Genomic DNA, 26,076 nt, shown 5'->3' on the forward strand with positions numbered 1-26,076 from the left:
TATTATTTTATTAATTTAAAAAAAATAATTTTATATTTTAATGATAAAAAATTATGTAAAACTCAAATTTTAAATATTACAAAAATATTAACAATATTTCTTCAATGAATATGATAAAAATATTTGTTATTTATAAGAATAAATATTTCCGTTTCATTTAAAAATAATAAAAATAGGAATAAATTAAATCAATTTAAATTTTATTATTAATTTATCTAATATATAAGATTTTAATTGAATTCTATTACATTTACATTAATTCTAAATAAATAAATTTTTCTATAAATAGAAATGAATTGGATTCTGTTGATAAAATTTAATTCTTTTTCTAAAAAAATTGGATACCAAATCAGAACATTAATTTATTAAAATTAAATAATTCTTATTATTAATGTATTTTTTTATTTTTTATAAATAAAAATTGAGAATTAAAATAATAAAACTTAAAATTTTAAATTTATTCAGATACACTTATCACCAAATCATATAGGTGAGTGCATATATTTTCAGTTATTATCTCACATTTCTTTTTGAATAGTCACCTTCCACGTGAATAGCCCTTTTCATTTTCCTAATTTATTTTTTTTTATTTTGTATTATTTTTTTAATTTATTAAATTATCCCTTCTAAAATTATCTTTGATTATAGCCAGATGTATTATTAGTGGCAGATATTCAACATTTTTTCATACCTTATAAGGATTTGTTGTGAGATATTTTTTCTTTATTTCTCATATTTATTATTTAGATATATTTAAATTATAATCATAAATTAACGATAATAATTTAAAAATTACTTATTTGTATTTATTGTTGCAATAAAAAGTAATGAATTATTTTCCATTTTACATTGTTAAAATTATAATTTTATTAAATATAAAAAATTATTTTATTAAAATATATTATATATTAAAATATTGTAAATTTTTTAAAAATAATTTTAAATTAATTTTAAATTATTGTCTTTATAGTATTAAAATAATAAATTTAAAGTTGAAAAAAATATAGATTTTGATTGAATAAAATGATTTCTTTTGTTTTATCCAAGTGATCAAATATTTTTATATTATAATAGTTGTTATTATTATTTTTATATGAATTATTTATTTTAAATTTTCATGAAAAAAAATCATAGTATAAAGTTTTATACTTTTTATTCATAGTTTGTCTCTATTAGTAAATTATTTTAGATTTTGCATATTTAAGAAAAAATACTATTTAATTTTTATAATATGAAAAAATTTATTAATTAATTTATCAATTTTAAAAAATATATTAAAATATACTTCACGTTTAACTAGTTGGTCTATCTGTTAATTTTCACCATTAAATATTATGAAAAGACTAATTAATAATTTTTTAAAAAATTTGAAATATCAATTAATAAATTTTTTAAAATTATAAGAATTAAATAATAAAATATTTAACTGTTAAAATTAACGGATCGATCAATTAGTAGATTTTTTAAAATGTCAGAACGTTTTAACATTTTTTTAAATTTAGAGAGTAATTAATGAATTTTTTTTTATATTATAAGGGCTAAATAATAATTTTTTAATATTTAAAAAACTGATAAATTAATCATTACTGTGCAAAAAATAATTGCAATTTCCTTACTTGTTTATAATTTGTGCAACAAATTAATCTTTATTTTTAAATACGTACAATAAATTAATTTCAAAATAAATAATATAATAATATGTTATAATAAAATTTCCAATAATCATGACTTTTTTATATTTAAATTATAATAACTAAATATCTAGTTTCTTTTTATATATAAGAGATAATATATAAATTTCACTAAATTATAAATTTAATTTTGTTTGGTTGGGATAAAAGAAATTAGTTTTTTTTTTCATTTTAAATAAAAGAAATTATTAAAAAAATCAATTAAATTATTATAAAATTATTGATTTCAAATAAAGAATTAGTTTTAAAAATAATTTTAGAAAGACAATTTTTTTTTAAAAAAATCTCTTTTTCCTTTTATTATTAAAAATAGCAGTAACAATTTTTTAAAATCACATTAATATTTTAATATATTTTTTAAAATTAAAAAATTATTTAATTAATTTCTTAATGATATAGAAACTAAATAATAATTATTTTTTAAATTTTAAAAAAGATTTAACTTTTTCAGGAATGCTGGAAAGCAGAATGGGAAAGGGTTGGAGACATGTGAATTTTCAGACAAGAGAGATGGACGACACACGTACGGTACCCACCGTTTCTGCAATTTTTTTTTTTTTTAAGGTGGGTCACTTCTGCTCATGGTTTTATAATTTGTAAATTACTATTGTAGCCCTGTAATTTATTAAATTTATTATTTAGTTTTTATTTTTAAAAAATTTAATTAAAATGTATTATTATTTAATTTTTAAAAAATTAAAGGAATTACTTAGAAAGTTACAAAATAAAATAAAATAAATGAGAAATATTAGTAATGGGTATTTTTTTATTATTTTATTGATGGAAGGGTATAATAATTAATATTTAATTAAAAAATAAAATAATAATTAATATAATAAATACATTTAGTTCAGTAAATTAGAGAGTTTAAACTTTAAACTACACAAAACATTATATTACCTTTTTTATGATTCATCCAACCATCCAATCAATTGCTTGCTTTACAGCTGTGACACAGAATGGCTGAACTACTCAATCAAGGCAATTCTAGTGTAGATCTGAGATCACACTAAACTTTCAATCAAAGGAAAAATATCTGACAGGGTAATTAATTAAACATTTTTATAAATTAAAATAATAATAATGTATGAATTCTAAGCATGGTAAAATTCACTGATATTAATCTAATTAAAAAATCATTTTTAAAATTTTTATTATGTTTTCATTTATTCAACATGACTCATATGATTTTTTTGCTTTGATTTAATTTATGTTAATAAATTTCCTATTTTAATTTATATAAATTAAAAAAATTTAAAAATATGCAAAATCCAAGGATTACCTTCTTTTTAATACATACCTGAAAGAGGCCTAATTTAGAGTTTAGGATTTGGTTGATTTAATTTTATAACTTGAATAAATTAAAAATTAAAATTTTAATATTTATAAAAATTAAATTTTAATTAATTTTAAATAAAAATCGAATTGAATCAATTTAATTTAATTTAATTTAATTCAGTTCATTTTAATCAGTTAAATTTTTAAATAAATTTTTTATTTTTTAATATTTTAAAATTAAATTAAAATATTTTAATATTAATTATGATCTAATTTTTCTATATTAATAAAAATAACATATTATTATCGCTAATTAATTCAGTTTGATTTTTTTATTAAAGTCAAATTAAATTAAAATAAATAAAAAATTAAATTAAAATTTTAAATTAATTCAATTGGATTAATTTTTTTAATTTGAAGAGGTGATTTTAATATAACCAACTGCTCGGAAGCCAATTAGTTTACAAAGTTAGAAATATATTTTTTTATAAATAATTATTTTTATTAATTTATATTTGAATTAAATAAATCTATTAAAAAATAAAGAAATTCATCCTAAATAATTGAATAAACAATTATAAAGGCCTTAAGTTTTTAAAAAAATTAATGAGTATATTTTTATTTAAAATTATTTAATTAAAATATTTTTATATTTTATAAAATTTAATTATTTAATTATTTATTAAAATTTAACATCTAATTTTTATTATTTCACTTATACATATTATTTAATTTTTATAATTTGAAATATTTATATTATTTAATTTTATTTATAAAGGATAAAATAAAAATAAATTAATTTTAAAATAAAAATAAATTAATAATTTTTTTTAATTTAAACTGTAATCCACAAATTTAATTTGATAATAAATATATTTAAATAAATTTAAAAGGTTTTAAATTCTATTATCTCATAATTCAATTTCATTTGAAAAGAAAAAATTCAAACAGTAATTCTCCTAAAAATAATTTAGTATATATAAGTGTCACCAAATTTTCTCATTGTATTATTGTTATTATTATTAGAAAAAATTCGAAACCAACACAGTGTCTTGTATCGGAAGGAAGCATGGAAAGATCCCAACAACCTACAACAAAAGACACGAAGAAGATTGAATAAAATAATCTTTTTAAAAATAAATATTAATTAATAAATAAATAATAAAATACGATTGGTTGGTTGGTGGGTTTGTAGTGATTACTTAAGCTTATGATTAAAGCAATGTGAGAGAAACCCATTTTTATTATAAATTCCAACGTGGAAACATCTCCATTTCTCTTTCCATTTCTGTCTCTTCCTAAATCTCCATGCTTTTTTTTTTAATTATTTAATTTTCATATTTTTATTTTTATTTTTTTAAATGATATTTTTATTTATTTTTATATTTATATATTATGGAAGTTTGTCGTCTTTATAAGCAAGTGGTCAATCCAACACCTTAATTAAGAATTACATATTCACTTTTTTTAAATATTTCAAGAGATTTTAAAAATAATTATACGATGATGGAATTTATTATTTAATTTTTATAATAAAAAAATAATTCATTACTTTTCTAATTTTAAAAAATATATTAAAATATTTTTAAAATTTTAAAATATTTTTAATTAAATTTTTCTTTAGCAATTATATATTCACTATTTAATTTTTATATTATGAAAAAAAATTTTAATAATTAATTTTTTAATTTTAAAAAAGTGCACTTGCTTATCAATATTCATGGAAAACCATTTTCCCTTTAATTTTTATGCTTTTAAATTATTGATTGCAAATATTTAGTAAATATAAAATTTGAAATTAAATTTTAAAATTCAATAGTCAATGATTAAAATATATAATCATGTCATTGAAATTATATGGCAAATTATGATATTTTAATATTATTGATAATTTGACCATTAGGATTAAGGTAGATGAACATATTGATATATAAGTAAAATTATTTGCTAGATATAAAGTAACATTATATCTTGATATTATGGAACTATCGTTCAAAAAAAGTCATGAGTTAATTACTATAAAATAGGATCACATATTAAAAATTTGATAAGTGGGTATGCAGTCTCGTTTAAGAAAAAGAAAACTCAAATTATATCAATTTCTTCATCATAACTCATATTTCTCTAAAGAAGTCGAGTCTCAGTATAAAATTACCGTTAATAGACACAATCCAGCATATATCCATTACGCCTATATCAGAAATCACCAACTAGTTAACCCAGCGAAAATCTCTTATCAAGCAGACGGTCACATCATCATCATCACGAATCACCGACCAGTTAACCCGGCGAGATGTGACGATCACATCATCGTTGGATTATCAGAAAATGCTTGAATTATAAAAAAATGTTATGTTTAACTCTAACTCTTACACTACTTAAATTCTGAACAATTCATTGCATTCGTCTTATTCTCCAGTATACTGAATTGAGTATCGGAGTGACTGCCGTGAAAATCCACTACCTTACATTCTCTTTCTTGCAGGTCTAACTAATTACAGTACAGCTCTATCTTCAGCTATATAGTTGACTCGAATTTTTTCATTATAATTTTGTGATATCTTCAATATAATTTTACTGTATTATATATATAATTTTACTAAATTAGGACTGCAACTTAGATATAACGGTTTACCATTATTTCAGGTGGCTTCATATCATCGTATTGATAACAATGTGATTAAAATTACGTACTAAAAAAATTTAGAAGCATTTTGAAACTTGTACCATTATATATATATGAAAAATCAAAAGGAATATGGTGACAAATTCATTTATTGAGAAGAATTGACTACGCCATCTACATTTCTAAATGTTTATGTCAAAATTCACATATTATTTATTCATACATTGCAACTTTACATATTTGGAAACATCTTGCTTGTCTCAATGCCAAACTTGCTTCATATATTAAGCAATTGTAAACGACAGAGGATTCATTAAAAATTTATAATTAATTTTTTTCTCATATAGTTAATATAAAATGGATTGGATAAATTAGAATGCAGTCCTTCAATTATTTTTTTTTCATAATATACAGTACGTATATATAAGATTAAATTATATTTTAGCCCTTAAATTTTAGCATAATTAACGATCGATTTTTATATTTTTAAAATCGAATACTTAAATTCCTCTATAATTAATCCGTCCAAATTACAGGTCATTTTATTCATTTTTATTGTTAAAAATGTAGAAATATTTTTATTACTCTTTTTAAATGGATAAACTATATTTGAGTAATTGAATTTTAGCATAATTAATGAATCGGTCCCTATATTTTTAAAATCGTACACTTGAATTCTTCTATGATCAGTCCGTCCTCATCTATTGTAATTTAAATATTTTAATCCTTAATTATTTTTATTTAAAAGAAAACTTAAGTTTCTATTAACTTTTGTCAATAAAATCACATTAACTAATTTTTAATTTTTTTTATTTTTCAATTTTCATTCATTAAAATACTTTGATACTTATAAATTTAAAATTTTCAGAAAATACTTACAGTTTTAAATAATTTTAAGTGGTACCAAGTATCAGTTAAGTAACTAGTAAACTTTTAGGAAGAAATCTTAATTTCTGATCATCCAATAGTTTTGAACTAATATTTATAATGGATGGAAAATTTATAATTTTAGATAGATTAAATATAGAGAGATTTAAGGATTTAGTTTTAAAAATAGAAGGACTGATCCGTTAACTACGCTAAAATTTTGGGATCAAAGTATAGTTTATATATATAAAATTTTCACTTATATTAAAAAGAATTTAAGTGTTCATAAAAGTATTTTAGGTATTTGAAATATTCATTCCCCTTAAACCAGTTGACTAACAGAATTATAATTTGAAGGATATCAAATTTGGATGAAATAATTATATAGGAATTTAAGTATTCGATTTTAAAAATATAAGGATCAATTCGTTAATTACATTAAAATTTAAGAACTAAAATATAATTTAGCCTACATATAACAAGTTAATATACACCTTTAGTGATTAATTAATTTAAAAAAAAATAAAATGAAATAGATAAATTTAAAAAAAAAAGTTATTTAATTTAGCATAATTAATAATTTGATTCATATATTTTGAAAAAAATTACAACATCTTTATAATTTGAAATTGTTACATAATCCCATTTCAACTTGCATATTTCCATTGTTGTGCATTTTTTAGTTTTTTTTTTAATCTTGATAATATTTGTTGGTTTTGTTGATTTTCAGCTTGGAAATATGGTGTGTGTGTTTGCCTAGATTTTTAACAGTAATTTTTTTATTTGTGGATTAGTTTTACGATTATAATTTATAATTTATCTGTAATGATCTGAAAATCTGAATGGTCAGCTTCCAGTTTCTCACGTATGATCCTACACAAATGAATTTAAATAAAAAAATCAAATATAACTTTTATAACTCTTAAATCTACCCTAAGAATTCCTTCAAAACATATAAAAAAACATATATAAAACGAGCTAAAAATGACTGAACATGAATTTTCAGTGTTTGATTCGATGGCCTAAAGTCCTCTTACTCTTAGAGAACAAAAGTTAAACTTTTGAAGGCAGGTCAAGGCCGTCTTTAGCGGTCGAACCTGAACTCTTCTATAATTTTATTTTCTGTCAATAGTTCTCAAAACGCAACTAAACTCACATACTATAACTAAAAATTAAACCATATCATCATAAAAGGTCTAAACCGATATAAACAATGGAAAAAATTAACATGTATCAACAAAATTAAAACAAACCTTGAACTTAAACTCACAATCACAATACTTAACTCGTAAAAAAACAATACCAACCACAAATTAGAGGGGATGGAGAAAGTAAAGTTATAAAAGAGATGAACTTTTAAAACTTTAAATCCAAAGGTAAAACTTCAAAATCAAAAGGTAAACCCTAACTTATTTGAAGAATTTTAAGAATTAAAATTCAAATGTATCGGGATAACATTTAACTCAACTCTGTCCGAAAATGGAAAAAGATTTTTGTATTAATTTTAATTCAAATAAAGTATTTTTTTATTATATAAATGATAAGATCAGATCAATTCCAAAATAAGTATATTATTATTATTAAAATCAAACAACAATTTGAGATTTGTAATATATGATAGAGCGTTTATAGTCTATGCTTTTATATACTAAAATTAAAATCACTAAAATTAAAATTTGATTTTAATTATATTTTTTAATAATTTAAGTATATCATATTACATTTTTAAAGTTTAAAGTGACAAATATTTTTAGTAAAATTTAAATATATATGTATATATAAAATTCCAAAAGAAAGCATGGGTGTGTATATGGCAGCTTTCACTTAAATCTAATCGATATCTTGTTAGGGATTTTCCAAAGTGGGTTGAAGGTTGAAGGTTGCTAATCGTTCCCACCAATTCCACCTAACCATTCCAACAAATTGGCTCAAACATAACACCATTTGACACCGAGTTTGGTCATGTTGGGTAATAATATTTATTACCATTTGATACCGAGTTTGGTCATGTTCAGTAATACTATTTATTTATTATTTAATTTTTAAGATACAGAAAATTTTATTATTTAATTTTTTTAATTTTAAAAAATAAATTAAAATGTTTCTCATGTTTTAAAAAATATATTAATTAATTTTTTCGTTAGTTTTACCCGTTAAATATTGTAAAAAAGTCTAAAATGTGATTTAATAATTTGAGATCTAGAAGATGGTAGGATTAGGGTATGTGTAAAAGTTTGGTCTGTATAGTTCACGCCCTCTTTCTTTATTTTTTTTTTCTTTTATCTTCTAGTACGTGTGTAACTGTCATCCTACTATAGTATCATATATCGCTATCATGTAGCGCCGTACGTATGGACGTATTGCCCCTTTCTCTATCGTCAGCCAACTATTTAATTTCCTCTGACACATGTACTAACATGATTCTGGATGTGGAGGGATTTGTTCCCCACTGATTAATCAGAGCCCTGTTTTGCCCAATCTGTTCGAGTGTGACTTGAGCTGCATGCTAGAAAATATGCTTGCATATTGAGCTCTGATAGAGTTTTTCCTATGTGGGCTCGACTGCGGCTCGAGTAGCAAAGGCCCAACAGTCATCACCATTGATACGGATGGACTAATTAGTAAATTTTTTAAAAATTTGAGACATTAACTAATAAATTTTTTAAAATTATAAGGACTAAATAATAAAATAGTTAACGGTAAAATTAATAAAATAGTTAACGATAAAATTAATGGAAGGACTAAGTAGTATATTTTTTAAAACATTAACAAACGTTTTAATATATTTTTTAATATTTAAGCACACCACATCTATTATTATTAGTTATCAAAAAAAATAATAAAAGAAGGAATATTCTCCATATTTTTCTATTTATTTTATTTTTAAATAAAATAAAATTTTAATTTTAAATTAATAATAAATACCTTGAAAATATTAAGAATAAAAATATAAATTTTTTATATATTAAAAATTTATATTTAAATTAAAATTAAAAATATTTTAATATTTAAAAAATAACTTGAAGAAAAGGAGGAATATACATTTTTTTCTTATTTTTAAAAAGGAGAAAAAATAGAAACGATATTAATATAAAATTTTAATTCAAATACAAATTACTTCTCTTTTTAAAAATAGGTAGATAAATATAAAAATATTTTCTTTATTATGCTCATATTTTTATGAGGAAAATTAAAAATAAATATAATAATAAATTTATTTTTCTTGTAAAAAAATAAAGAGAACAAAAGTTATAATTACAATTTTAAGATAAATAATAAAAAAATTTCAAACTTTATAATTTTTTTTTATAATTACACTCTAAACTTTAATTTTTTTTAATAATAAGCCATTAAATTTAAATAGGTATAATTAATTCATATATTTATTTAAAAAAGAATTGTGAAGTAGTTTTTTTTATAAAGGTAGTGAAGATGAAATGGTTTATTCAGTCACACCATACATTTGACAATTAATGTTAAAAGAGTAAGTTTTTTTATTTTTTTAATTTTATAAAAAATTTATTAATTAATTTTTTATTAAAATATTCTAAAATATTTAATAATTAAAATTAATAAAATAAAATTAATATTTTTTAAATTAAAAGATTAATTAATAAATTTTTTTATATTATAAAAATTAAATAATAATTTTATTTAATTTTAATAGATAAAATCTAAAGGTAGGTAAACAGGTGGGCCATGGGACTGGTGAGCACGAGAAGCACATTATTTGAGACAGGGATAATTAACCTGCAACACACAGCTAAGCAAAACCAGCTTTTCCAAGGACGTAAACAGTGTACTTGTTATATGAGAAAGCAACTCTTATTTAATGTTAGGTTAAAAGTTTTAAAGTTATTATTTGATTTAAATCGGTTATTTTTTTAATTTAATTAAATTAAAAAAATAACTTTTTTATTAAAAAAAATTTTTAACCCTTCAAAAATTTTTTTAAAAAATAACAATCAAATATACACAATCAGAATAAAATTTATAAAATCAGAATAGAATTATTAAATTTTACTTTTTAATTTAAATTTATTCTCATATTATTATTAAAAAATTAAATAAAATTACTAGAGTGATCATTCGGTTCATTTGGTTTAAAATTGAATGAATTGAATAAATTAAAAATTAAAATTTTAGTATTTATAAAAATAAATCGAATCGATTTTAGTTAGAAATTAAATCGAACTAAATCAATCTGATTTGATTCGGTTTGATTTGATCGATTTAAATTTTTAATAAATTTTTTATTTTTTATATTTTAAAATTTAATTGAAATATTCTAATTTTAATATGATCTAATCTCTCCATGTTATTGAAAATAATACATTATTATCACTAATCAGTTTGGTTTGATTTTTTTAATTTTTTTCTCATCAAAATCAAATTGAACTGAAATAATTAAAATTTTTAAAATTAAAAATCGAATCGAACTGAAATGAATAAAAAACCATACTGAATTTTTAAATTAATTCAGTTCAATCGATTTTTTCAATTTAAATCGAATACTGCTCGCTCTTAAAAATCACCGAACTTAAAGATTTAAGAATGTAAATTATATTCAATTTATTTAATTTTATTAAACTTTTTAACGATGATTGAAAAAAATAAATTTTGAGATTTTTTTTCTTTATTTAAATTATATATAACTTATTTAATTTTATATTAATGATTTATTATGTTAATTTTAATCTATTAATTAATGTATAGGTTGCCTTTGAAGGGAAGATGCACATGTACTCTTTAATTAATCAATGAAAACAAGTACTCATCATATCTAAAGAAAATAAATAAAAAAAAAGGTAAGGAACTGTTTGCACCGGTGTGACTTATATAGGACTAAAGAGTGGTTAAGTTCGTTACGTTTTTAATTTGTATTTCAGTTTTATCTTTCGTGTATTTAGATTATTAAGAATAAAGTAAGGGAATTGTAGAATTTATTTTAATAATAACAGTGTGTAATCGAATTAAATCGAATCGAGTTTTATAGAGTTGAGACTCGTTTATTAAAAAATTTTATAAATTCGAATTTGAATTTTAATTTAATTCAAACTCTAATATTTAGTTCAATTTCGATTTAAAAATTAAATATTATAATCGAATTTAATTCAAATTCAATTTAAAAATTAAATATTATAATCGAGTTTGATTCGTAAAAAATTTATTTAAATGAATAACGAGTTTAATTCAAGTTTAAGATTTTGATTAAAATCTCATTAATAAAATTTAATTAATTTAAATTTTTAAATATTTTTTATTAAAATTTTAAATTAAAAAATATTTTAATAAAATTAAATATAATTTAATTAAAATTTATATCACGAAAGTAAAATTTTTATTTATAATGGAGTTTCTTCCCTACATCTCTATAAGTTTATGATATGGTATAGGAAATATTTCAATAACCTTCAATATCTCATATATAAAATACCATACAGTAATTTAATAAAAATAAATTTGTGGTGTAATAATTAATAAAAAATTATTTTTCTAAAATTTTAAATTCTATTCCATCATCAAACAAATGATTCATTTTTCTTATTTTTTATTATTTAAATTTTAATATTTTAATATTTATTTATCTATTTATAACATCAAATATTATTTATTATTTAAATACTAATTATAAAATTTTTAATTAATTATATAAAATATATTTAATATAGAATTAACAATACAATACTAAATTTAATAATAATTTATTTAAATATTTATATTATATAAAAAATTAATTAAAAAATATATATAATAAATATATAAATTTATATATAAATTGTCTATACAAATAAGGGAGAGATGAAATTTCTTTTTAAATTATATAATTTTAATTAAATTTATATAATTTTATTATTAATATCAATAAATATTTTTATATAAAATTTATTAATATATTATTATTAATTATTTATATATTATCATTTTGATTATTCATATATCATTATTTATTTTTATTTAAATATATAATTTGTATTAAATTATTTTATATAGTATTACATATCATATAAATATAAAATATTACATAAAATAAATATATTAATACAAGTATAATTCATTTAAATTATATAATTATATATATACATTATACTCAAATTTTATCAATAAAATCATATTGATTTATATTTAAATTATATAAAAATTTTAATTTATAAAATTAAATGAATAATATTAAGTAGAAAAATAATTATACAAATACATATAAAAATAATAATAATAACAATAATTTATTAAAAAATTTAATAATTTAAAAAAACGTCTATTTAGAAAGAATTAATGAAAAATAAATATATAAACTAATAATATAATTATATAATTAAGAATAAAAATATAAAAATTAATAATATATACAGTAAATAAATTAAGTGGTTAAAAAAATATGTAATTGATTCATTTGAAATAGGAGTGTAATGGAATCCAGTCGAGTCTCTTAACAAGTTTGCTAAATGAGCATCTTAACGAGTTTATTCACGAGTTTCTTAACGAACTAGTTTAAGAGTCTGTTCACTAGTCTGTTTACAAGTCTCTTAACGAACTAACTTGTGAACCTTTTAATGAGTCAGCTCGCGAACCTTAACGAGCCGAATACTACTAAACTCAAATTAATGAGCCTAAAATTTAAGTTTGAATTCAGCTCATTTAAAAAACGAATCGAATCCGATCGAGTTTTTATTGAGTCCGGTCGAATTTTTATCGAGTCGAATTTCGAATAATTCACAAATAATTTTATTCATTTACGGTCCTAAAAAATAGTTTATATGATTTATAAGATTAATTAATGAATTTTTTATATTACATTGAGTAAATAATAATTTTTATTTTTATAATATTTAACGGTTAAAATTAATAAATAATTTATTAATAAATTTTTAAAAATTTTAAAAATATTTTAATATATTTTTTAAAATTGAGAGATTAATTAATAAAAATTTTTATATTACAAAAATTAAATAATAATTTTTTATTATAATATCATAAATATAATTTTTTATTTATTTTTTATATAAACATTTATAAAATTATTTCTATCTTTATTTTACTTTTAAATATCATATTTTAAAACTAATATTTTATTTCACTTTTATATAAAAATTTATATTTATTTTTATACAAATAATTTTTTAACAAATCATTTTTGAGAAGTAAATAACAAAAATAAAAAAAAAACTGTTTTTAAGTTTAAAAAAATAAAAAACAGAAATTTTGCAGCGATGCAAAAATCAAATAACTGTTTTTAGTTTTAAAAAAATAAAAAACAGAAATCCTATAGTCTTAGTTTATAAATTAAAAAATAAATTAAAATTATCAAATTTTTATTTTAATATTTAGAAATACTAAACTTATAAATTAATTTTACAATATAAACTATTATATTACCCTCATTGAATTTTATTATTTCACTATAAAAGATCATGCTCAACTCGCCCTGAACATGATTTCAAATTACTAATTCATCTTGGAATTTTTCATGCTTTCAAGGAAGGAAGCATCAATGAACAACATGGGATACATAGGCACAACCAAAAGAATAAGGCAAGATAAAATCAGGCCATGATTTCGTGAATTAGAAAGATTTATACCCACAATTCCTTTCACTTGAATAATCTTCCTTTTCAGTCTCAAATTTATTCTCAAACTCACATGATGCACCTAATCTTGTGGAGGATCTCATTTCTGTCATCAAAGATATGCCTTCTTCTCTTTCTTCAGTATCCCAATCAGTTGAGCTACCTAAAGAATCTGATTCACTTGTGGATAGGAGGTAGTCATCTTCAATTTCTTCAGTATCCCAATTGACTTCCGTCTCTGAATCACCTGTAGAAACTTCATCACAAGACAAAGCATCGGTTTGCTTTTCCGGATTCTGAGATTCCTTCAAGTAATTTGTTGGACAGTCTAAGATGGAAAGGGGATTCCTATTATTTGGATCACCATAAAGTGCAATGTGCCTGTAGTAAAGCTCTAATTCCTTTTCTGCGACAGCTATGAAATGCCTCACGGTCTCAAGCGACTGCTCGTACTTGGATTTTTCCAGTGCCTGTGAAGAAAAGGAATAGTGGGGTTAGTTAGCTGTCACATGAAAATAAATTATTCTACTTCAATGTCTTCACCATTATCAGATATAGAACAATAAGAATAGTAGGAAAAAAATGCCTGATGGATTGCTTTCCTCTTCCATAGAACTGAATGAGAAAAGGAAATCTTTCAAAGCATATCTAAGTGAACATGTTCTTGTGAACAATAAGAGCATAATCATTGCGTGATGAAGCTAGAAAGGCTAAACGAGAGAAGGAAGGCAGGCTGAGAATTTGATGAGCTAATTTCTACAAATAAAATCCAGGCACTAAATTTTCAGGAAAGGAAGAGTTCTTTAAGCATACTATATAAAAAAAATAAATCCTACTAATTCTCAATAAATTATGTGCTTTGTTGTTTCTTTAACAAATTTCACAACATCTCATCCTTGGAGAGAATATTCAGTCACCTCGGTAATTTTTATGTTATTTCTCTACATAAGGATGAAGCTCACAGGCATTTGGTTGAACCTGCAGATTTTTGGGTATGAGAACCTGGGATACTACCTCACTATTCTTTGATCTCATCTTAGAAGCTGAAAGTTCCATCATAGACCACCAGTCAAGCTAGCAAATATGGCATATGCATCTTGCAACTACTACTAAGCCTACTTCAGCTGGTGCGTAAACAAAAACTATGATGAATTGATGATGTGAGGTGAAACAGTAAAAATAGGCCAAGCAAATCTACACCTTTCCGCATATATAACCTTAACCAAATGGATGGAGAACGAACAGTCTGACATCCATACAGCCCACCTCAACTAAATTGGTAGCAAGGCTTAGTTGAGTTGAGTACTGGACCATGACTGCAAATTCTTCTTAATTTTCTCATCACAAAAGGATCAATACCTGTGGAATATAAAAGTGATGAATTCACTTTAAGCATCCTGGTAAGGCTGTGTCTTCAGGGGCGGAGGGACGGTACGGCAAGGGGGGGCACGTGCCGTACCGGCGACCGGAAAATACTTTGAAGGGGATGAAGGTGCCGCAGCGGAGGAGGAGAAAGCACCGGTGGTGGAGGTGAAGGGACTGGTGGAGGTGGGGAGTGCACTGGAGGTGGTGGTGGTGGTGAGTGGACAGGTGGAGGTGGGGATTGCACTGGGGGTGGTGGGGGAGGTGATTGGACTGGTGGAGGAGGAGAAAGCACCGGTGGTGGAGGTGAGGGGACTGGTGGAGGTGGGGAGTTCACTGGAGGTGGTGGTGGTGGTGAGTGGACAGGTGGAGGTGGGGATTGCACTGGGGGTGGTGGGGGAGGAGATTGAACTGGTGGAGGAGGAGAAAGCACCGGTGGTGGAGGTGGGGAGTTCACTGGAGGTGGTGGTGGTGAGTGGACAGGTGGAGGTGGGGATTGCACTGGGGGTGGTGGGGGAGGAGATTGAACTGGTGGAGGAGGAGAAAGCACCGGTGGTGGAGGTGAGGGGACTGGTGGAGGTGGGGAGTGCATTGGAGGCAGCGGCGGCGGTGATGAGTGGATAGGTGGAGGTGGGGATCGCACTGGGGGTGGTGGGGGAGGAGATTGGACTGGTGGAGAAGGAGAAAGCACCGGTGGTGGAGGTGAGGGGACTAGTGGAGGTGGGGAGTGCACTGGAGGCGGTGGTGCCCTACCAAAGTGAAGGGCCTGGCTCCGCCACTGTGTGTCTTCATCCTTCATTTATAAGTGCATCAAGAAAAGCGCAACAATGTGCATCTAATTATGCATAGTGTGGCCCAGAAAAAAGAATCTAGTTTGAAACCAAACCAACACCGATGTGTATCCTAGATTGCTAGAAATGATGCACTAGCAGCTGTTAAGAAATCTGATGTTGGTTACATTCAAACTCGGTATCAACAAATATTGAATCTGATGATGACAACAATCCCTTCAATCAGGCAGCCCAAGCACTTTAGACACTAGATTGCCTACAGAAATGCAAGGAAAAAGTAATAGCAGTGGTACGGGCTAAAAATGTGTGCCTTACAAGATGATGACAATATACAAGCAGCAGCACTTGATGATGTTTTACTTGAGAGTTCCATGACAAAAGGATGAGAAGTACTTGACCTGATTTAATGTCCTCTACTCCAACTCCATCGATGATGATCTGCATATTTTGCATAGTTTTAATATTTAAACACTTGAACAGACTTATTTGTTTGAGTTTTTGAGTTTTAATAGGATAAGGATTGGAGAAAAAGAGGACAAAAGGTCAAGCCTGTTTTGGGTACTGAAAGCCGAAAGTGTTGTGGACATAACCTAGAATATGAGGATATAGAGTTCATCCCAAACTTTGACTCTTTGATCAACAAATGCATATGTTATGGACTAGGTTATGGGTACAAGAAATCCCCAAAAAAGAGATAGAGACCTATCCTGGAAAAAATCGTTGAGATACGAGATTTAAAGGAATTTTCCTATCTGCTCAACTCGTTCAACTCTTTTTGGTGAAGATAATTACCATCATGCTGAAAAGGAATTTTAGTGATTGCAATAATTTGGACTTTTAGAAACTAGGAATTTATTGTTAGGATTTAAAGGATAGTATTTTGATGTACAAATATATCTTTTGTTCTAGATTAATTTTAGAGGCTAAAGACATTCTTATTCTAATCGAAGTGTCAGTCCCTTTTATTGTGAGATCTAATTAATTTTATAGAAATATAATATTTTGTTTGTTGTATTTCACGAAAGGGACTACAACTTATTTATACATGAGAGACGATATCTAAACAGGAAAGAAAATCAAATCTATGATTATACAATCCTAAGATTAAGCAACTGATTCATCTATTAATATTTACTTACTATAATCTATAACACTTCCCCTCAAGTTGAAGCATAAATGTTAATTATGCCCAACTTGTTACATATATAATCAATTTCAGTCATAAGAACAACCAACCCAAAACAATCAAAATAAATAAAGGATCAGAAAAACAGAACCGGTGAACAATACTTGTGAACAGTACCCGATAAACCGTGCCTGATGAAGCCGGATGTCTCCAAATGCTACCCTTTATATGGGTAATCAAAATGAACAGAGCCCTAAGTCTCCAAATGTTACTCTTTATGGGTAACCAAAATGAACAGAACCCTAAGTCTCCAAATGTTACCCTTTATGGATAACCCAAATGAACAGAGTCCTAAGCCTCCAAATATTATCCTTTATGGATAACCAAATAAACAGAACCCTAAGTCTCTAAATGTTAGACTGAATCCACAAGCTAGCAGGTGGACGTCACATTCTCTCCTGCTAAATTTGCAACATTCTGGTTGCGACTGAATCGAATACAATTGCTAAACCAAGACTGGACCTTCGGGTATTATGGTTCGCAAGTACCTTGGGCGGCTCCACCTCGTCTCTCACACGGGTAGCCCTTTCCTCACAGACTCACTAGCTTCGCACAATTTGTCTGACCCAGGGTGGCTCTGATACCATGTAGAAATATAATATTTTGCTTGTTGTATTTCACGATAGAGATTACAACTTACTTATACATGAGGGACGGTATTTAAACAAAAAGGAAAATCAAATCTATGATTATACAATCCTAAGATTAAGCAACTAATTCATCTATTAATATTTACTTCCTATATTAACATATCTACTTCCTATAACCTATAACAAATTTTATTATTTTATTATTATTTCTTGATATTTATATTGTTCCTATACCTATTGATTATTATTACTCTTGTTAGTTGTTGCATTAAGGCGTTATTGCTCAAGTAATAGAATAATACATTGTTATTCAGGTTGATTAAATCCGTTTATTGAATTTAATTTGAAACAAGTGGTAAATTAGACTAAATAAGGCCTTCCTAACGAAAGATATAACCAATCACGTGTTTGTTAGTTAGAATAAGATCTTTCTAATTTTTAATGCAGTAATTATATTAAATTATAGGAGCATCTCCTACAATTGTCCAAGAGATAGAGCTAGTTAACGAACATATGTTAGCTAGTTTAAAACTAAGAATTGAATATCTGAAGCGTCTTCAAAATTTATAATTGATTTATTAAGAAATAACTGAAATTAACTTTAATATGTGATCAACCATAAAATTGAAACTGAGATTAATCCTTATTGAAATCATTTAATATTGACTTTCTCTAGTAAAATTTAATTGCTTGTTTCTTTATTAATTTATTTTATTTTCACTAAATAAATTTATCAAAACCCCCATTGTATTCTTATTTTCTATCTATTTAAAAGAGTTAATTTCCTTCCTATCTCTGTAGGATCGATTCTCCTCACCACTATCGCAATTTATTTTGGAAAACAGAAATTTATTTTTGGCAGCTTCGATGCCTATCAATGGACATTTGACTTTGATTCTTGCATTCTTAAAGGAAATTGACTCAATCTGGACAAGCCAACATCAAGCTCATAAGAACTTACGGACCATAAAGACCAACTTATATCCAAGTAGGATATTCTCAATAGGCTGACCACTAATGGAGAAAGCACTCTGCAATAAATAAAGCATTCACCATAGTAAGAAGAGATCTCAGACATGGAATTTGACACAAATCACTAAGACTGCCAAAGGTGCCTAGCAAACCATAACACACTAACCACCCAACATCTCCAATGCTTACATATACTTCACCAATTGGAGGATACCACCTGTCTCAATCTCAAGCTTCCAAATATGTGTATATACTTCTCCAAACAGTCTAATAAGGCATGCAAAGTCCTAATATGAAATATCATTCTCATTGTCATTGGCTGCAACATAGAGCCAAGGGTTACCATTTATACTACAAAGCATAAGAGAGTCGATCATGTTACTCGGTCAAACACTAACTTAGCCACAAGGCTCCATGCCACTGACTCCTCTAGCAATTACTAACTTAGGTATTTTATTTATATTCAATTACTAATGCAATCATCAAAGGTCCAATGATAGGGGGACCCTCCACCCGGTCTTTGACCTTCCTTCTTGATCGTAGGGTCACACATGGTGAGATCCAACCTGCAATTTTTCGACCCACAACAAGCAACAACCATTCCTAGGCTTCAAATACATTGACCATCCCATTAAGCTCCTTAAACTAGGCTAGTCTTGACTTGAGAAAGCTCCATCACCGTACTCATCATTTGATGTTGATGGATGCCAAGTTGAATCCAACTCAACCATTTTATTTGTTATTTACACCAAAAACAATCCTATAAGTAAAACAAAACACAATTTGGACCTATGTGAATGTATCAATGAATGAATGGACAAACTAATACAAACAATTATTAGGGCCCTAGAGGTGTGCCAGGCTCAAGCCTTTAAGTGTTAGGTCTAGCACCTTTATTATAGTTAGGCTACACGAACTGAGGCATGTTCCTTATTGCCTGAGCATGCAGCTTTTTCTAGTTGCAAGTCAAAACAAAGGTATCACTTCTATCTTATGAGCACCACCATCAGTTTTTTCAACTTACTTGATTCTATTTAATATAAACTAATTGATATATGGTTTTTTTACATATTTGTTAAAGGTGCAGCCGAGTTGCATGGCACATAGGGTAATAGGGTATCAACCAAGGAAAGACATGTGACCTCTAATAGGCACGTGATACGTATGACTTAGAAGAGAAGAAGTTGGCAATGCTCCTTATAGGAGTCCCACAGTTCCCTTTAACCTATTACCTCTCTCTCTTCATACTTATTCTCCATAAGACCCTTTAACCAAAGGCTATTTAATAATGATGAAAACATATTCTGCACAAGGAACACGTCCAAATTTAAATAACTTAAAGTTCCATGATATTTTCATCCTACATGAAAATGGCTTGAACATCACAATAATGGAAAACAGGAAATGTTATTCGATAGTGTTGGAAGACAGAATACATACCCTTTTTTTGGACAACGTATCTATTGGTGACATGACTTCTGGTTGCACATAGTCCTTCCCCCGATAAAATACAACAGTGTCATCTCCAATAAAATGTATGGGGATCCCACCACTCAACCTGGCAATTTCTTGAGCATATTCCTGTACTTGGCCAGGTTTGCAATTCTTGCATATGACCTTTACCGTTTCATGCTTCTTCCAATGCATATGCATATTAAGAATGATGCCTCCAAATACTCCTCTCCTGCCAATTGGCACGTAATTGGATTTTTTTTGGGCCATCTTTTTCATAAAAAATCGTTCCTCACCTGTTAGATCATGTGGTTTGACCTCAGGGCCCTGCACTTTAGGAACCTCATACCGCTTAAGTCTTTCAATCAACAAAGCTTCCTTGATTTTGGCCTGTAATTTAAGAAAAGGTACTGAATATCAAAGAGTACATCTAATAATAATGAAACTTCAGTAAAAACTTTCAGTTGGTCAAGGGAGTGAAAGAAGGATCAATCCTAACTATTTCTTTTTCTTTTGGTCTCGTCACATCTTGAAACTAATAGACAAAGAAAAATAGTAAATTAACATTCAATTTATGAGACTCACTCACAACTAAAAGTAGGACCACATTCTCCAGAAATTACTAACCACCCACATTTAGTTAAACAATATTTTAGGCCAAATTGGTAACTTTAGTTAGTAACTCCATATATGACATTATAGGAACAATTGTTAGTTGTAACTTTACTTTTAGAGGGAAATGTTGTTGTTAATAGCAGTTAGTTAGTTGAGGAATTGGAGGGAATCTGTATATAACAGCAGAATGCTCCAGAGATTGTATTCAAGAATGTTCATCGATAAATCTCAATCTCTTCTTTGCTAAATCTAATCTATTTCTCTCTGTTCTCTCTCTATCTGTCTATAGTTCTCCCTCACTTTTCTCTTCCTACTCTCTGTTTCATCCGAGAATAATTCTCTGTTAGGGTTCCACCTAACAAATCATCATGGCAAAAATAAAGATAAAAGATGTTTGGACGCGATTGTAGGGAAGTGGAAGTGGCACCTATCAAGGCAAACTTAAGATAAGTGAGGTTAAGATGGTCTTTGCATGCATTGTGGACTAGAAAGTACTTCAAGGGTAAAGTGCAATGCATGGTAGAAGATTAGAAAAAACAAACCTAAGATAACATGAAGGAAAATAAGGAGAACGCACTTAGCATCCATCTTGCCAAGGTTGGGCCATGCAGAACTTTTAAGCCAAAATCCTCACAAATTGGCCAATATAATAAATATGCATTACTTTAAGTTTAGAATTTTTGGGAATATAAAACCATACATAATGCAGGTTAACAATATCCTAACAACTTTGATAAAAATCCCTCACAAACTGTTCTTGTTAGTCACAATTGAAACTTTGTTGGAAATTCTTGCTTTTTTCTGTCATTCATCCTTTTCAAGACCATCCTGCCAAGAAAATCCCCTCAAGGCAAATCCTTTCCGCAGTACTGGTAGCAATAATACCAAAAAAAAACGTCATTCTTCTCCTTTAGGTTGGACAGTAACTCATATTCACTTGTTATAGTTCCATGTCCAGTTTCTTCTTGCACGTGGCGCCCAATTTATGTTAATATTATCATTTTTGCCCCATCCATAAAGGCCAACTTCCTCCATCTCTGCAACACTAAACCTAGCTTCATAATTTGAATTACTTCGCTGCAATTAACAAAATTGACTGAAGGGAAGGAGAGACTACAAATTACTATAAACAGAGATCCTCAACTTCCCAAGCTTGAAGAAATTAGAATGTTTCTTAGAAGGCACTGATCAATTGAAGACTAAAATTGACCATGAAGCTTTTGGGGAAAAAAGGCTTTCCAACAATACCAATATCAAAAGAAATTTACATCTGTCACATAGCATTCAGCTGTATTAATCATCATTGAAAAAGAAAGAGAACTAATATTACAAATGATAAAATTCCAAATCTTTTATAGGGGGCACCTGGTGAACTAAAAATTAGTGTATCTTGTACTCGTAAACCCATGAGGTTTACCTGAAGCTGTGGAAAAATGAATACCACATGAATGTGAGAGAGGAAGTAGAATTTTCTGGTGGATATTGAATAATCTCCCACATCTAAAGAGCACTTATAGTGGGTAAAATGCAGCCAAGAAAATAGTATAGCATTTCAATGTCTAGCAAATACCAAGATTAAAAAAATAATAAAAATAAAAAATAAGAGTATGCTTACCCTTTCAAGCTTGTACTTAATTCTCTCTTCAGCATTAGCAAATTTCTGCTTCTTCCTCTTGACAGTAAGACTACGTGGGTCCCTCTTATTAGCCTCTTTACGCTTCTGCTTCTCTATCTTTCTCTTCATTTTTAGCCTCTTCTTCGTCTGCCATTTCTCCTTCTTTGGAGGATCAACCTCATGCATTTCAAACTTGGGTTTGCCTTCTGATATCACCAGGTTTACAGTACCATGACTCAAGTTTCTAAACACCCAGGATGGGTTTGGTAGATTCAGTGGAATTGTGTGTCTGGACGAAAAGAAAACTGATTCTGGAGAGTGAAAATTTGGCCTATTAAGCAGAAACAAATAAATAAATAAACAAATAAAACCCAATCGTCCAACATTCACAAATCAAGTTTTCTTAAAACTAGAACTTATTAAAACAGCTGGGAAGGTAATATATTTTCTTTTTGCAAGAGGGCAAAAAAAAATACCTGGAAAAGATGGATGATGATGGCTTGACAAGTGAACAAACCCTTCTTAGGCTACGAAACAAAGCTTTCGCCATTCCGATATAAGGAAGAGGGGCAGGAAGGAAAATAAAAGGCTACCCAAGTTCTAAAAACAAATGGGTTATTCAAAATTCAAACCACATGAGTGAAACTGTAACATTGCTGATGAATTGGCGATCATTGTCGAGAGAGAACTTCAGTGGCAGCCCCGCTCTCTTCCTCCTGCTCAAGTTTCATTGATTACTCTCATGCCTCAGTCATACTCTCAGTTCCTCAATCTCCACAACAGCAACTCTTCCCCATTTTCAATAGTCTGAGGAAAAAGAAAGCTTCTTTAGTTACGTTGAACTGTCAAGTGTGGAGAAATTTTCAAATCTTAATCTCTCTCTCCATCAGAGGATGATACTCGTGCAGGTTTTTCGGTCCACTCAAAACCTAATGGGATGGGTTCGGGTCTGCTAATCCAAACCTGCTTATTTATTCGGGCAGCAGGTGCACAGTACCCTAAAACCTCCCAAAAAGATTCTCCTTATTCTTTTCCACTAAACCAAATACACCCCTTTGTTAGTATTGTTTAACAATTATATATTATATCTTTAAAATAAATTATTAATCAATTACATTATTTGCAATTTAAATATTAAAATTATCAATATTGAAACATACTATTGAAGTCTATTATATTTTTAGATATTATCTTTCTTTTAATTTGATTTGAGCTTTAGTAATTTACAATTAAAAAAAATTAAATTTTAAAACATATTGATTATAGTTTTCACCATTTCATTTATTATATATATTTTAATTTATAATTAATATATTTTTATTATCTCCCATATTATTACATATATATCCATTTCAATCTTTATATATCAACTCTATTTTGTAGCCGACAGTGAAAAAGCGTCACTCTAATTAAGGGAGCAGTATTCAGTTCAAATCGAAAAAATTAATCGAACCGAATCGATTTAAAAATTTAATTCGATTTTTTATATATTTCAATTCGGTTCGATTTTTAATTTTAGAAATTTCAGTCATTTCGATTCAGTTTGGTTTTTATCAGAAAAAACTGAAAAAATCGAATCAAACAGATTAGTGATAATAATATATTTTTTCAATCATACAGAGAAATTAAATCATATTAAAATTAAAATATTTTAATTAAATTTTAAAATATTAAAAATAAAGTGTAAAAAATAAAAAAATTATTAAAAATCGAAACCGATCAAATCGAACCGAATCAGACCGGTTCGGTTCGATTCCGTTTCTGACCAAACTCGGTTCGGTTCGGTTTTCATAAACACTAAAATTTCGGTTTTCGGTTTATTCGGTTCGGTTTGATTTTAAACCGAACCGACCGAATGCTCACTCCTAACTCAAACCGAACCGAACCGACCGAATGGTCATCCCAGCTCTAATTAGAAAAATTAAAGAAGTTGGATTGATTTTTTCGGTTTGAACTGAGTTCCGGCTTGCTCGTCCCTAGTAGGGGTGAGCAGAATTCGGTTCAAACCGAAAAAACCGACCAAACCGAACCGATTTGAAAATTTGGTTCGGTTTTTTATACATTTCGGTTTGGTTCGGTTTTAAATTTCAAAAATTTTGGTTATTTCGGTTCGGTTTTGATCAGAAAAAAACCGAAAAAACCGAAAAAACCGAACCGATTAGGGATAATAATATGTTTTTTTAATAATATAGAGAAATTAAATTATATTAAAATTAAAATATTTTAATTAAATTTTAAAATACTAAAAATAAAGTGTAAAAAATTAAAAAAATATTAAAAATCGAAATCGATCAAACCGAACCGAATCGAACCGAATCAGACCGGTTCGGTTCGATTCAGTTTCTGACCAAAATCGGTTCGATTTTCATAAAAACTAAAATTTCGGTTTTCGTTTTATTCGGTTCGGTTCGGTTTTGAACCGAATAGGCTCCACAATTAGCTACCTTCTTTTGATTCCTTAGAAACAAAATAAGCAAGTGACATAAGCCAAAGTAAAAGTCACAGCATATTGAGCAATCCCAATGAATCGAAAATAACAGTAAAGCCATGGCATTAACACAGTACAACAATATCAACACATCAGTGAAACTGAAACACCAAAACAAACTATTCTTCACACACTCCCCACCCAAAAATATCAAGCAGCAACTCTTATCACAAATATCATTCCCCTTCAATCACCACCGTAACACGGGGAAGTAATAGGACTAAACGAATCATCAAAGGACAAACAATAACAGTAAATAGATTCTGGCCGAATGGAAGGTGACTTCTCAAACCGCATCAAAATGGACCACGCCAATAACAGAGATGAAAATTTCCAGTATAACCAATTGAATAACCGTCCATATTTCTCCCAATCAATAACAATCAGAATCCAAAAATGGGGTATTTTTGCATTTATTCGTGAAGGACATAAAAAATTGTAAATTAAAGTAAAAAAGAAACAACCTTTGAACCCCCGATTCTGGACTGGCGCGCAGCTGGATGAGAATGTATCTGTTGCGGTGAACCTGCGGTCGGCTGTTGATGGATTTGGTGAGAGCCGTCGAAGGAGAGGAACGTGAATGAGCTGAAATGGAGAAGAAAATTGGGAATGGTTTTCAATGGCTCTATTTCTGGGTAATGAAAAAAGTGGGTGCCGATGTGTAGCTGGAGTGCTCGACTCGCTGGTGGCCGATTCGCTGCTCGCTGTCTGCTGAGATCGCTGGTGGACACCGGCTGTTGGGAGCAGCTGGTTTTAGGTGCTGTGAGAGGGGCTTAGAGAAGAAACTGGGGATTAAAGGTGGCTGGAGTCGGGTTCAATGGCAGTGGGTTTCGAAGAGAAGGGGCAGGATGATGTCGTGGTGGGTGATTTGCTGGAGAGGAAGGGTGGAGATGGAGGACCTTGTGGTTTGCTGGATGATTAAAGCACGAGGATAAATAAATTTTAAAAAAATAATTTATTATCTTTAAAATTTAA

The 26,076-nt window shown here is 27.3% G+C and overlaps 1 protein-coding gene across 7 annotated transcripts; it reads right to left on the reverse strand.

The window, feature by feature from the left end:
• Positions 1 to 13,975: 13,975 nt before the first annotated feature.
• LOC110613147 (CRM-domain containing factor CFM9, mitochondrial) lies at positions 13,976 to 26,014 on the reverse strand. Of its 7 annotated transcripts, XM_021754124.2 has the most exons (6): positions 25,566 to 26,014; positions 23,090 to 23,420; positions 22,614 to 22,944; positions 20,372 to 20,773; positions 16,499 to 16,621; positions 13,976 to 14,500 (listed from the first exon to the last, which is right to left on the reverse strand). In XM_021754124.2, the coding sequence occupies exons 2-6, from the start codon at positions 23,161 to 23,163 to the stop codon at positions 14,027 to 14,029; spliced, it is 1,404 nt and encodes a 467-aa protein (XP_021609816.1). In that variant the 5' UTR covers positions 23,164 to 23,420; positions 25,566 to 26,014; the 3' UTR covers positions 13,976 to 14,026. The 7 variants fall into 7 exon arrangements, with proteins under 7 accessions (XP_021609816.1, XP_043811770.1, XP_021609817.1 ...); XM_043955835.1 differs by lacking the exon at positions 23,090 to 23,420 and having other exon boundaries at positions 22,614 to 22,902; positions 25,566 to 25,992; XM_021754125.2 differs by lacking the exon at positions 25,566 to 26,014 and having other exon boundaries at positions 22,614 to 22,902; positions 23,090 to 23,666.
• Between the last annotated feature and the right edge of the window lie 62 nt (positions 26,015 to 26,076).

Source organism: Manihot esculenta, chromosome 4, assembly GCF_001659605.2.
Source record: "Manihot esculenta cultivar AM560-2 chromosome 4, M.esculenta_v8, whole genome shotgun sequence".
In the NCBI taxonomy this organism is placed as follows: Eukaryota; Viridiplantae; Streptophyta; class Magnoliopsida; order Malpighiales; family Euphorbiaceae; genus Manihot; species Manihot esculenta.

Excerpts from the sequence above, each read along its gene's own strand:
- LOC110613147 (XM_021754124.2), bottom strand. The coding sequence starts at position 23,163 with ATGGCGAAAGCTTTGTTTCGTAGCCTAAGAAGGGTTTGTTCACTTGTC. Across the intron at positions 22,945-23,089 it reads TCATCATCCATCTTTTCCAG|GCCAAATTTTCACTCTCCAG; the intron begins GTATTTTTTTTT and ends TCTGCTTAATAG. Across the intron at positions 20,774-22,613 it reads TTAAGTACAAGCTTGAAAGG|GCCAAAATCAAGGAAGCTTT; the intron begins GTAAGCATACTC and ends CTTAAATTACAG.